Consider the following 14,695-nt stretch of genomic DNA (forward strand, 5'->3'; position numbering starts at 1 on the left):
CTCTCTCTCTCTCAATGGGATCTCATGTAGCCCCAGGCAGACCTTGAACTTGATGTGTGGCTGAGGATAACTTTTAACTTCTGATCTTCCACACCCAGTTTGTGCTAAGCTGATGATCCAACCCAGGGCTTCATGCAAACATTCTACCAGCTGAGCTACATCCCCAGCTCTGCATCTTTATTGCACTTCCTTTATAACTAACACAGCTTTTATTTCTAGATATCACACTTCAGCAGTTGTCAGTTTTTTTCAGTGACCTGGATAGATTCCGTATAGAAAGCTGGGGCAAGAGTTTAACACAAATGATGGTGCTTTCCTCCTTCCCTCCCCTCCCCTCCCCTCCCTCTTTCCTTTGCCTTAGTTAAAAGGTTTCTGTTTTCAATTGATTTTATGGTGGCAAGATCTGTTTGAAGCCCTTTTAATGTGTTCATTCCTTTGACTTTATGAAAGATACCAGTGGTCCACAGACATAGAAGCACCCACTCCTTTATTTCTAAAAATGAACATGTGTGAGTCCCCACACACAGAGAAGAAAATATGCTTCCCTGATAATTGGGCTCAGTAGGAGCCACAAAGCATTCTGTCATGTTCGCTGCTGTCCAGTGGCGTTTTAGATTCTACTTCTTAAATAAATCGTGTCCTGAAATGCATTGTGTAATTTCAGAAATGATTAGAGTGGCATTAAGTGGGAAGAAGAGAGTGTGCTAGAAGTTTAAGAAATTCTTTTTCCTTTTCCTATGCTTGATTGTACGGTGGCAGAATGTACAGGACTAAAATAATTAAATTTTTTTTTTCCTCTAAGTAAAATAGGCACACATGGGTTACTTACCCATTGCTTGGCTGTTACCTCAGGAACATGTGTTTATTAGCTTGTTGCCCTGGTATTCAAGGTGAGGGTGAGGTAGGGGATGTTTACCTTCTCTGCTGCCTTCCTTGAATAGACTAAATTCCACAGGGGCCATTGTGACATAATGGAAAAGCAGCATAGTGGCAGAACGTGAATTTCATATCTGCCTCTTAGGAGCTGTATGATACACCCCATTTCAAAGGAGTTCAGATGGCTGTGTAGCACTCAGTGTTGGTGGAATTTGAATTAAACTTATATGAGGTGCATTTTACTGTGTGCCTATGGTGTCTACAAATAGACAATTCTTACCTAGAAATGCTCTTCAGTACTTTTTAATCCCTTTCCAACAGTAGTTTTTGTGATTCTGATAGTCTGTGTTCTGTTCTGCTTTAGCACCAGCCCTTAAGGCTAACGTGGACACATGAGGGGAAGGGAAGGTTGTTGGTGCATTTTCATGTCTCCTTTCTCAGCAGTGGCAAGAATCCAGCATCAGCCTTGCTGAAATAGTCTTTGTAGAAGCATCTGTTGAGAAAAAATACATCGCCACAGCATCACTAGAATAGCTGATTGTTGATTTCATCTTTTCAGGTGATCTCTGTAGAAAGTTTTCAAGGGGCAGAGGTGCATATATGCTGTGGGTTGTTCAACATGTGATAACATTCATCACTAATGCTGACATCAAACTTAAGTGGCTTAGAGTGAAGGCTGGGATAGCAAACTGCTCAAAGCTAGTGAGTGGGAATGAACTTGTGTCGTTGCAGGATGTGGTGAGGAGGCTGAGGGGGCTATGGTGCCAGGAGTTCCCTGTTCCTCTCCTGTGGAGTCCTCACCCTCAGCAGGCATCTTATTCTTTTTTTTTTGAGACACGGTCTTCCTTGTAGCACCAGCTAGCCTGGAACTTGCTATGTAGACCAGGCTGGTCTTGATCTCACAGAAATCTACCTGCCTCTACTGCTTGAATACTGAGATTAAAGGTGTGTGCCACCAGGCCCAGCCCCTTTTCTGTTAAGGCTGAGGCAGAGTATCTTCCTAAATCATATCTCCCCCATAAAAAAGCTTCCTGAAAGGCTCTGAAGTACAGAGATAGAATGTCATGTAAGAGTCTGGGCCTTTAGGTTAAATGAATATCTGTTAAAACACATACTTGCCAAGCATGGTGGTACATACCTGTAACTCCAGCCACCCAGAGGGTGGTGGTCAGAGAATCATGAATGCGAGGCTAGCCTGAATTACATAGGGCTCTTCAAAAAAAAAAAAAAGTTTGGGGCTGGAGAGATGGCTTAGTGGTTATGAGCACTGGCTGCTCTTGCAGAGACCCAGGTTCAGTTCCTAGCACCCATATGGTGGCTAACAGGTGCCTGTAACTCCAGTTCCTGGAGATCTTCTGCCCTCTTCTGATCTCTGTGGGCACTGCATGCACATGGTGCAATTACATACATGCAGGCAAAACACTCATATACATAAAATAAAAATAAAATTTAAAAATTAAAAAAAAAATAGCAAAGCTTGCTAGGTGTGGTAGCACATGCCTATAATCCCAGATCTAATGAGGCAGAGGGCACTGCATTCTTAGTTCAAGGCCAGCTTAAACTACATAGCAAGACCCTGTCTAAAAAAAAAATTCAAGGGCCTGGAGAGATGACTCAGTGGTTACGAGCACTGACTGCTCTTGCAAAGGACCCAAGTTCGATTCCTGCACCCACATGGCAGCTAACAACAATGTGTAACTCCAGTTCCGGGGGATCCAACACTCTCTTCTGACCTCGCTGGCATTGCACGACACAGGTGCAGTTACCTACATGCAGGGAATACACGCATATACATAATAAATAAAATATTTTTTAAAAAATTCAAGGGCTATGAATATAGCTCAATGGTAGGTAGTGCTTACCTAACATATAAAAGGGCCTGGAAGGGAGGAGTTTTCCAGAAACATGGTCATTTACTCAGATGAACTTACAGCAATAGTGATAACATGCACAAGTTCCACTTAAGCTCAAGCCAGACAGAATCCCAGCACAGACATGGGGAGATGGGTAAGAAACCCCAGCCCCACCTGAGGAACTATTGGCATCTGATGGCTGCTGGGAAGGGGAGATTCAGTCTCATTTAACGGTGAGACTCTTGGTAAGTTGACCAGGCTCCAGTGAATGGATGAACTCACACTGAAGGACAATAGGCATACACACACATACATACATACACACACACACACATACACACACACATGAAATTTGGTGGTGGGGTAGTAAGGGCGGGGTGTAAATAGGGGAGAGGATCTAAATATGATCAAAATATATTGTATGGAATTTTCAAAATTCAGTGAAAAGGGGGAAAAAAACCAAAAAAAGTAATAAAATGAAATTTTTTAGCTTTAAATGCAGAATTTCCCATATAAGTAAAAACCAGCTGTTTAAGTCCCAAGGAAAGGGAAGACAGTTTAATAGCACTCCACAAATGGGGAAAATGACTCAGTGATTTTGTTGTCTGCAAGTTCAAGTCAGGTTTGCATAGCATACTAGATGCTGCTATGCACTGGTGCTGTATTCCTGGACGTATGTGATTCACTAGGGAATCAGTGAAGACAAGATGATCAGGGAACTGGCAGTGTGGCTATATGAAAAATGGTGGAATGAATTAGGAGGTTTTGGTCCTTGAATATTTGTTTCATATGACAGAAATGTTAGGCTTTTCGGAAGAAAAGTCCCAAGGTTCTGACTAGTACATGGAAGGTATGTATAGGGAGGTGTCATTAGACTGTTCTCAAGTAATCTGGCTGCCTAAGAAGGAAATGAAACCCAGGGCTGTTGGAGAACCAGACTCTTGTCTCCATGTGCTAAAGATGGCTCAGAGCATAGTAGGGTCAGAACATCAGATGTTACTCATTGGGAAATTGGAACATGGCTGCATTTAGAAGGCAGATGAGGAAAGAGCATCTTTCTAGCAGAGAAAAACGGCACATAGGAATACAGAATAAAATGGACTGGGCATATTTAAACTATTGATTTATTGACTAAGACAGTTGATTTATTGACTAAGAAGGACATAAATTGAATATGGCCTATGGTCAAGAGAGATTGGCCTAAAGAAATCTAGGGTAGTTTATAACTCTATATAACTCACATTGTAAGGTACCATTTATTTTTTCCTATGTGTTGAGCAATATTAAACCAGTATGTCACCCAAATCTTGGCTTATTTGCAGCACTGACTTGAGCATGAAGAAACCAATAGTCACCTCTTTCATTCTTTCCTAAAAATGTCAACCTCAGGGCTAGAGAGATGGCTCAGTGATTAAGGCTACTGGCCACTCTTGCAGAGGACTCAGTTTCTGTTCCCAGCACCCCCATGACAGCTAACAACTGTCGCAACCCCTGGTCCAGGGGATCTAATGCCCTGTTCTGGCCTCTATAGGCATTGTACAACATGGATATACTTCCATACATGTAGGCAAAATACTCATACACATAAAATAAATACAGTTTTTAAAAAGATAATAGAGGACTGGGTGTGGTGGTGCATGCTTTTAATCCAAGCACTTGGGAAGCAGAGGCAGGCGGATTGCTTCGAGTTCAAGGCCAGCCTAGCCTACATAGTTCCAGGCCAACTGGGGCTACAGGGAGACCCTGTCTCAAAAAAAAAGTGATAGTGATAAAAGACACCTGATGTTTATCTCTGGCCTCCACATATATGCACAGGAGAGTGCACATGCATACACACACACACACACACACACACACACACACACACCACAACTTGAGAAAAAAATGCAGAGTGCTCTGAATTTAGTTCAAATACGAAGACTGGGGATCACACACACTCCAGGAGGCAGTGGAAAGATGTGTGCCTACTTGAAGTCTCTGGGGAGGCAGGGGAGACCTCTTAAGTCAATGGGAATTGGATTGAACAAGCAAACTAGATCTAAATCTGTTACTGGTGTCAAAGGAGAGAGACCAAGGTTTTCTTCTCAGTCTGCCCAGATATGAAGCAGAAGGTAAGGAGGGAGTACTGAGCTTAAAAGCTTTTAATTAGACATCTGAAATGGAAGTCAGGTTCTTCTTTGCAGTCTACAGTCAGAAGTCATTTCCCCAGAGCCTTTCAAGGAACTAGTGTGAATAATATGTTCTACCACAAGTATGTCTGTTGTCTATGTATGTGGGTCCTAGCTGGCTAAAAAGAGGTGCCCTTTGGCTTTGTCCCTTAAGCTTCTGTCCAAACCTCATTACTTGTGCATAACCAGGTGCTGCCTTCCATTGAGAGTGTGGATGGTTCCGACCCTCTGGAAACTCTGCAGAACCCAATTGCCAGACTGGAGGCAAAAGAAGAAGAAGATGAGGATGAGGATGAAGATACAGAAGAAGAAGAGGAAGAAGATGTTGAAGACACAGACTTGGATGACTGGGAGCCAGACCCACCCCGGCCTTTTGACCCCCATGATTTATGTAAGTGCAGGCACTGGACTCTCAGAGGAAGATGTAGGCTTTCTCATGAGTGTGTGAGTGTAGTCATGGGCACTGAGACTGTCCACCCTACGCACTATGGCTTGTGTTCTACATGCATCATCGCCTATAGTCTTCCCAGAACCACTGGGAGGGAGGCCATGAGCCTAGTGTTTGTTCTTTGATTTTACTGATGAAAAGTCTGAAACTCAGAAGAGTTAGGCACTTGCCCAGGGTCAGGCGAGTGAGATACCAGGTATCTACATTGAGACTGCTACCAAACCCGTTTAATGAGTTGGCCCAGGTACAGAGTCTTTGGCCATTTTAGCAAATAATAAGTGCATTTTTCTGCTTTGTCTTTTCTGTTTTGGCTTTTTGAGACAGGGTCTCCCTGTAGCCCTAGCTGGCTTGGAACTCACTATGTAGACTAGTAGACTAGGCTGGCCTTGGACTCACATAGATCTGCCTGCCTCTGCTTCCGTAGTGCTGGGACTAAAGGCATGAGCCACCACACATGGCTTTCCTGCTTTATCTCTTAAAGAATACTTATTCTAGGGGCTGGAGAGGTGGCTCAGCAGATAAGAACACTGGTTGTTCTTACAGAAGACCTGAGTTTAAATCCCAGCACCCACATGGTAGCTAACAACTGTCCATAACTCCAGTTCCAGGGGATCCGATGGCCTTTTCTGTCTTCCGCGGGCATTGCATGACGTGGGTGCAGTTACCTACATGCAGGCAATACATGCATACACATAAAATAAAAATAATAAATAAAATATTAAAAGAGAATACTTATTCTATCCCAGGCACTGGAGCACCAAACTTGCATGTTTGATGTACCCTAGTCTTCCCAGACCTGTTTCTCAAAGTCATACTGTTGTCTTGAGGCCTGAACTCTAGTCCTGTCTAATTCAGACAGGACTGGCCCCACCCCCATTGTCCTTATGTCCTACCTGCTCAGGCTTCTGTATCTACCTACCAAATCATTCTGTTTATTTTCATGCTCCTGTGGCAAAGACTCATCTCATTTACTGGAGTAACCAAAGGCTGTTGAGAATTTATGGCTTTGCACTGTCCTCACAGGACTTCTCTGTGGTTGATATTGGTAAAATTTGTCCGAGTGGGGCCATTACTCAGCCCACATCTAATCCCTGTGCAACAATGAACTTCATATTATTTTTCCTTGAATTCTTAAATTTCTAAGGCAACTGCTTAATCAAATGCAATGAAATCCACTTTATCTTAAAAATATTAATGTAAAGTCATTCTCTATTATTTGAGAGTTGTAGAAACTGAAAATACCCAAACCAGGTCAATACATAGCCAGAGGGGTGGAACGTGATAAGCATGAACTCTGTTTGGCCTGGTTTCTTGTCCAGGATTTGTATCCCCAAGTATTCTCTTCTGGGCAGTCAATTTACAGATGGGCTCTTCTGGCAAAGGATGTGAGTGTGCCTAGCTTGAGGCAAATGGAGACTTCCAGAATGAGCTGAAAATGTCTGTCTCACTAAAGCCAGGCTAATGGTACTGCCCAGTAAATAAACAAGGAGACCCAGAAGTAACTAATTTAGCTTCCTCAGACAAGTCAGCAGTGCAGCCTGATGTGAACAGATAGCACTCTGCCTGTGATTGCCCCTGTTAAGGCTTCTGTGATTCCCCAGGAGTAAATGGCTTGAACAGTATTGTCAGGTTTTTTTGTTTGTTTGTTTTTGTTTTTTTCTCTCCTAGTAGCTTTATTGAGATAGTTTTGTAACATTTAACCAATAATCTCTTCTTTTTTTCTTAAAATTGATTTGTAAATTTTGTGTTCACTTCAAATTACTGTCCAGCAGAGAGACGAGTCATAGTTTAGGTGTTAACTGTTAGCAGGTAGAAGTGAATTCAGTCTGATTTTAGAGGAAATTGTAGTATTCTTACTGGTCTATGAAAGGTAATGATTTACAGTAGAATAGCAGTGCCCTTGTAGAAGTTGACTAGATTTTTTTCCCCGAAAACTTAGGTTTGGGGATTTTTAAGGTTAGAATTTGTTTTTATCTGGGATCAAGTAATTTGAGGCATTTGACTTTTCTTCAAACTTTCCTTTTCTTAATAGGGTGTGAGGAATGTAACAATGCACATTCTTCCGTGTGCCCGAAGCATGGCCCCTTGCATCCGATTCCCAACCGGCCTGTGCTCACCCGGGCGAGAGCGAGTCTGCCCCTGGTCCTCTATATAGACAGGTTCCTAGGAGGAGTATTCTCTAAGAGACGAATTCCCAAGCGTACCCAGTTTGGTCCTGTGGAGGGACCTCTGGTCAGGGGGTCGGAGCTGAAAGACTGCTACATTCATCTAAAGGTATCTTAGGTGGTTTTCTTCTTTACTTGTTCTGTTAAGACTCAAGAAACATTCATTTTCCACCAAGTCTCTTCTTTCCATCACATAGCAATTGTTTGCTAGAAGGTTTTTTTTTTTTTTTCTGCATGTTTAATTTGATTATATGGAAACTTATTTTCTGTCCTCAATAAACTAGAGATGGTAATTAATGCTAGATGCTTAAGGCTTTGTATAAATGATTTGGAGATATGTATTTCTTGGAATTTCTAGTAGTATATTAGGACTATCATAATGAACACCACAGATTGCTGGGGAGATGGTCCAGTGGATAAAGCACTTATCATGCAAGTACAGAGTTCAGATACCCAGCACTTACATAAAAAGCTTGTCAGGTATGGTGATCCACCTATAATCCCAGCAATCCAAAGGTGGAAATGGTATCCCTCAGGTACACTGGCTAGCTTTACCAGCAGAATCAATGAGCTGTGGGTTCAATTGGAGACCCTGTCTCAGTAAATAAAATGGAGAGCTGTTGAAAAAGATACCCAACTTCTGACCTCCACATGTACATTCACATACACGTTCATCTACACACATGCACCTGCATACATGTAAACATGCATATGCATACCACACACACATATATGTTCTAATATACAAATAAATAAAACACCATTTGCTGGGTGGCTTAAAGAATGGAAATTTATTTCTTACAGTTCTGGAGGCTGCCAGGCCATGCTCAAGGGGTTGACAGGACTGGTTTCTTCTGCAGTCTCTTACCTTGACTTACAGATGACTGTTACCTTGATGTGTCCTCACAGGGTCTTCTCCCTGTGTTTGTTTTCATATCCCCTCTTCTAATGGAGATTATAAACTGCCTGAATGATGCCATGTTAATTTAATCACTTCATTAAAGGTCTTAACTCCAGTGCAGTCACATTCTGAAGAATTGGGGTTAATAGAGTTTCCATATGAATTTAAGGACATAAGATTAAGCCCGTAATAGAGGCACTCTTTCTTTCTCTTTTACAAAATGACTTGAGAGCGCTGGGGATGTAGCTTACTTGGTAGAGTGCTTGTTTAATCTGTGTGCCCCAGTACTCAAGGGACACATAGAGGAGGATCAGGGGTTCATTGTCATCCTTGGTTGCATAGTAAGTTTGAAGCCAGTATGGGCTACATGAGACCTTGTCCAGAAAAAAATTACTTTAGTGCTGGGTGTGATGGCACACACCTGTGATCTCAGCACTTGTGATGCTGAGGGCGAAGTAAGAGTTTATGAGTTTGAGGCCAGCCTGGGCTACCTGTCCAGATTCTGTGTTAAGAAAGGAAGGAAGGAAGAAAGGAAGGAAGGAAGGAAGGAAGGAAGGAAGGAAGGAAGGCAGGCAAGCTGGGCATAGTGGTGCATGCTTTTAATCCCAGCACCCAGGATGCAGAGGCAGGTGGATCTCTGTTGAATTTAAGGCTGGCCTGGTCTACATAGTGAGTTCCAGGCCATCTGGGGTTACAGGGATACCCTGTCTCAAAAGACTTTCTTTTAACTGGAATACAGAGAAAAACTCTGTAGATATTTGTAATCTGCTCTGTGCCAGTAATGAAGTAATGGTTACAAGAAACCACTTTCCAATCTTGAAACCGGTCTGACCCTGTGTTAATTACTTCTCTGTTGCTCTGATAAAACACCATGACCAAGGTAACTTAGAAGGAAGTGTTTATTGGGCTTATGGTTCCAGAGGGATAAGAGTCCATCATGGTGGGGAGGCATGTCAGGAGGCAGCTAGAGCAGAAAGCTGAGTGTTCACATCTTCAAGCAGGCACAGGAAGCAGAGACAAACTAGAAATGGGAGAAGACTGTCACTCTCAAAGTCTGCCCTGAGTGATGAGCTTCCTCTAGCAAGGCCTCCCCTCCTAAATCTCTGTAAACAGTGCCACCAACTAGGGACAAAATGTTTAAATCTTGGAGCCTATGAGGGACATTCTCATTCAAAGCACTATAGACCTGTTAAATTTTTTGACTTAAAGAATAATTCATTGTGGGGCTAGAGAGATGGCTCAGCAGTTAAGAGCACTTGATCTCTTGTGAAGAACCTGGATTCGATTCCTAGCACTCACCTAACCTAACAACCATCCTTAACTCCAGTTCCAGGTGATCTGACACCCTCTTCTGGTGTCCATAGACACTGCATGCATACAGTACACTTGCAGGCAAAACACTTATGCTTATAAAATTAAAAAATAAATAAAGAACAGTTCATCATATATTGATACAAATTTCTTGCATGTGCCTTTCTTCACATTTGATGCTCTTGCTTCCATCTAGTTCTCTTTGCTTTTTGAATAACCACCTTGGAGAGCTATGAAGGGCAGTGGGAGGAGGTGCTTATTTGGGGTGTATTTTTGAGACATTATCTGCCGTCATGGGAGGTTTCTCTGATTTGTCTTCAAGATATCTAAGGAGCATTTCTGCTCATTTATAGCATTTTTTGTTGTGTTAGTTTTGTGAAATATTAACTAAAACTATACAATTAGAACATGAACTTGTGTGAATTTGCCTGGTAATTCTACAGGTGAGGCATCAGGAAATATTTTTTTCCCTTTATGTTTGGCAGGTCACAATTCAGGTACCTTTCCAAGTATTAAAGGAAGACAGCTGGGGGTGAGGGGACTTAGCCTATGGAACTATTTTATAGATGAAAGTGTATCCTGCTGAAGGTTTTATTTGTTATTTTGGGGGTTGCTTTTTATCTTCTCTTTGATTGCAGGTTTCTCTTGATAAAGGGGACAGAAAAGACAGAGATTTGCATGAAGACCTGTGGTTCGAGTTGTCTGATGAGACCCTTTGTAACTGGATGATGTTTGTGCGCCCAGCCCAGAACCACCTAGAGCAGAACCTGGTAGCTTACCAGTATGGCCACCATGTGTATTACACAACAATAAAGAACGTGGAGCCCAAGCAGGAGCTGAAGGTACAGAATGGGTGCCACAGTGCCTGCTGCTAGCAAGAGTGATTGCTTGGGGGCTTTACCCACACAAGGGTCCTTTCCTCGTAATTCATTTCTTATTGAGCAGCTTTAACCTTCTAATTGGTTCAGGACCTCTTTGTCTCACAGATAGAAAAATTCATGGATGCTCAAATTCCTTCTGTAAGATGGAGTAGTATATACATAGAACCTATGTATACCCTCCCATGTATTTCAGATCATCTCTAGATTATTTATGATCACGGCTATAATAGAAACACTTTGCAAATGATTGTTACACTCAAAGTTTAGATAATCGTGACAAGCAGCATCTTTACTTCAGTACAGATGATGGTTTTTAATGAATATTTTCATTCTGAGGTTGATGGAACACATGGATAGGCAGGGCTGACTGTACTATGCACTGTGAATTTAATAACCCTGTCAATGAAACAGAATGAGAAACAGGTCCCTTCTGTTTCCAGTGAGGCCTACACAGAGGCCTGAGTTCAAGGGTAAGACGCTAACTATGCTGGGGAGCAGATTGGCATTAGTGATGGGGTGACTGCAGTCATCAATGTCACTTGTATATACTAAGGGAGTTTTTATTTATTTATTTTTTTAATAAAGTGCAGTTCAGATGTATGACCAAGATTCCTTATATTTATCTAAAGACTTCCTTTTTTTTTTTTTTTTTCAAAGAATTTTATGTGCTGACCTCAGATTTCAGAAATAATTTGGGGAGATAACTGCTAGAATTTATTAATTCAATGACATAATAAAAATTTTGCTCTGATTCTATATGTGAGTAAAATTCTCGTCTTTTTCCTCTCCGCTCTTGGGATTGAATTTGGGTACTTGTACATGATAGGTGAGCAGTTACCCACTGAGCTATAACCCCAGTCTATAGAGTTTTTCTGTACAGCCCAGGCTGGCCTTGAAATTTAAATGTCTCAGGTTCAGTCTCCCTGGTACTGGTATTCTAGGCATATGCCACCATGCTCAACTAACTCCAATACTTTTGATAGTGTGTTTGGAGACAGGACCTTATGTAGCTGAGGCTTGCCTCCAACTTGCTGTGTAGCTAAGAGTGACCTTATCTTCCTGGTATCCTGCCTCTACCTCCCAACTTCAAGGATTACATGTGTATACCATGATGTCCAGGTTCTAATCCAATTTTTAAAAAGTTTTTTTTTTTTTTTAATTTTATTTTATGCCCATCCACAGATGCCTGAAGAAGGCATCAGATCACCTGGAACAGGAGCTACAGGTGACTGTGGGCCACTCAGTGTGGGTGCTGTGAATAAGCCCTGGGTCCTCTGTTAGAGCATCAAGTGCTCTTAACCACTAAGCCATCTCTTCAGCCCCTCCAATACATTTTTATTAATAATAATAATAATAATAATTAAAAAAAACTGAAGTGAATACTTCTTTATTAGAGAGAGGTATTCTCTGTCTCTGTCTCTCTTTCATCCTGTGTGCTAGGGAGAGAACCACTGAGTTACATCCCTGCATCTGTTTTCTCTTTGAGAAGAGCAAATAGAACTATAGGGATAATGATGGACAGAAACACATAAGAATATAATAGCTCAATATAGTAAACAGCCATGGCTGGGGACCCTGGCTCAGAGGTAGAGTACTTGCTTCACATGTACAGTACTCTGTGTTTGATACCTAGCACTATAAAAACAAAACTAAGCCTGCTGTGGTGGTACGTGCTTTTAATCCTAGCACTTGGGAGGCAAAAGCAGGTAAAAGTGTGAATTTGAGGCCAGCCCAATCTACATAGCAAGTTCCAGGGCATCCAGGGTTACATACTAAGACCCTGAATCAAAAAAGGAAACAAAACAAAACTTCTAAACAAACAAAAACAGATTTTTAAAAAAAGAAACAATAGAAGAGGTATTTGTAACACAGTCTAAATGTTTAAATATGAAAACAGAAAGTTTTTTTCCCCAATATTTATTTATAAAGAGAGGACAGGGAAAAAGTGATAACACAAATATTTACATCCGAGGAATGGTATTATTCAAGAGTTATTTGTACTATTCTTAGAAATTTTCTGTCAAACTGTCAAAATAGGACATCTATAAAAAATAATTGAAAAATATCAACAACTTACAACTCACTGAATGAAGAACCATTGAACAATACTGACACCAGTAAATGAATGTATTGTAAATTTGATGAGAAATAGATATTTACATCATCACAAATTACCTCCTCATAAAACAATTAAAAAGTCAAAGAAACATTATGGGGGAAAACTTGGGAGGCAACACCTTTGTGATCAATATCAATAGATAATAATGGGAAAAATAGATCATTGATTATATAAGATAAAATGAGAAAAATCACTCCATGATACTCTTGCCAAGCAATGCATGATTTAATCATAATGAAATAACAGAAAAATTCAATCAAGAGACACTGTGCATGAATTTTACTTAAAATATTTAAGGTAGTGAAAGTCAAGGAAAGACTGTGGAATGTTTCAGACTAAGGGAGTCTAAGAAATACAGGTAAATGGAATCCATCAACCTGAATGGGATCCATTGCTTTAAAGCACACCATAAACACTTAGCAAAACTTGCAAAGAATCTGAGGATTAATGACTGATGCATTTGTGTTAGCTTTCTGATTACAAAGGCTATACTACAGTTACTTAGAATGGTATTAAGAAATACTAAAATAGTCAAGGACAATGGCATATGTCAGCAACTACTCTCAAATGGTTCGGTGTGCGTGCATGCGTGCGTGAGTGTGCGTGAGTGTGCGTGAGTGTGTGTGTGTGTGTGTGTGTGTGTGTGTGTGTGTGGTGTGGGAGTTCATTGTTCTATGACTTAGAACTTTGATCTAGTCTTTTTTCTTTTATGCATTTGAGTGTATTGCCTGCATGCATGTAAGTGCACCTGTGTCGTCTAATGCTCATGGAGGTCAGAAGAGGGTGTCAGATCCCCTGGAACTGGAGTTTTGGGCAGTTGTTAACTGCCATGTAGGTGCGTGTAAGAGCAGTCAGGGCTCTTTACTGCTCAGCCATCTCCCAGCCCCCTTGTCTAATCTTAAGATTGTTTCCAAAAAAATTGATCAAAGAAGAAATGTCAAAACATTTAGACAAATGTTTCTCAATGATGAAGAACTACAAATCAGTGCTTAAAATGATAAAAAATTTAAATTATGGAAGTTTGATGATGATAGGATTATAATACATTAAAAATATTAACAATGGCTATGGTAGCAATATACTAAAATGATGGCTGTCTAAATCTTTTGGCCCATAAATTGTGATAAAAACTGCAAGATATAAATACTAAGATGATATTTCATCCCACCAAAGTATTAATGAGAATTTTGTTGTTTACATTTAAGTAACTGGATTTGGGAATTTTAATATGTAAAACTTAGTAATATTGACTTAATAATACTTGAAAAATTGAAAATAGAGAGTTTTATACCTCTGGCCTCACTGGACTCATCTGAATAAATGAAGGAATAGACTCTATTTGAAGGAAATAGATAGTAAAGAAACATTTACATTTCTCAATAATTTAAGAAATACAGAGTCAGTATGTAGCTTAGTGATAGAGTGCTTGCCTACTCTGTGTGACACTCTAGGTTGATTCCTCAACACTACAGAAAACAAAGATTAAAACCTAAAACTGTGAGTTACAATCTTTGTTAGCTTAAACTAGCAAAAATAAATGGATATGATATAATGAAAGCAAAGGCTTTAAAAAGCAGACGTTGGAGGCTGGCGAGATGGCTCGTCAGGTAAGAACACTAACACACAGGCCTGACTACTTGCGTTCAGTCCCTGGATCCACCAGGTTGCAAGAGAAAGCTAACTCCTGAGAGTTGTTTTCTGACTTCCACACACGCACAATGGTACACATGGACCTGCACATATACACAAACACATATACACTAAAATTAATTAACTACGAAGACAGTGATTACAGAATTACATTATTTTGTAAAGTATTTCTGAATAAATACAGCAAAAGTGTTCTTGGCCAAGTAAGCCAAATACTCAAAAGTTAATCTAAGAAAATAATTGCAAAGACAGAACTAGATATATTAGAAGATGATAATACCCAATACCTTGACTCTTAAGATATAACAACTTTATTTTTCTTT

General features: G+C 40.6%; 1 protein-coding gene across 2 annotated transcripts in view; it reads left to right on the top strand.

The window, feature by feature from the left end:
* Nucleotides 1–14,695, top strand: part of Prdm10 (PR/SET domain 10) — a 143,836-nt gene that overhangs the window by 70,080 nt on the left and 59,061 nt on the right. For both annotated transcript variants that reach the window (XM_017802922.2, XM_029555542.1), the window contains exons 5-7: nt 5,087–5,288; nt 7,378–7,619; nt 10,361–10,564. In XM_017802922.2, coding sequence (XP_017658411.1) covers nt 5,087–5,288; nt 7,378–7,619; nt 10,361–10,564 — 648 coding nt within the window. The remainder of the gene's footprint in view (nt 1–5,086; nt 5,289–7,377; nt 7,620–10,360; nt 10,565–14,695) is intronic.

This window comes from Nannospalax galili, unplaced genomic scaffold (genome assembly GCF_000622305.1).
Source record: "Nannospalax galili isolate Female #2095 unplaced genomic scaffold, S.galili_v1.0 scaffold6, whole genome shotgun sequence".
NCBI lineage: Eukaryota > Metazoa > Chordata > Mammalia > Rodentia > Spalacidae > Nannospalax > Nannospalax galili.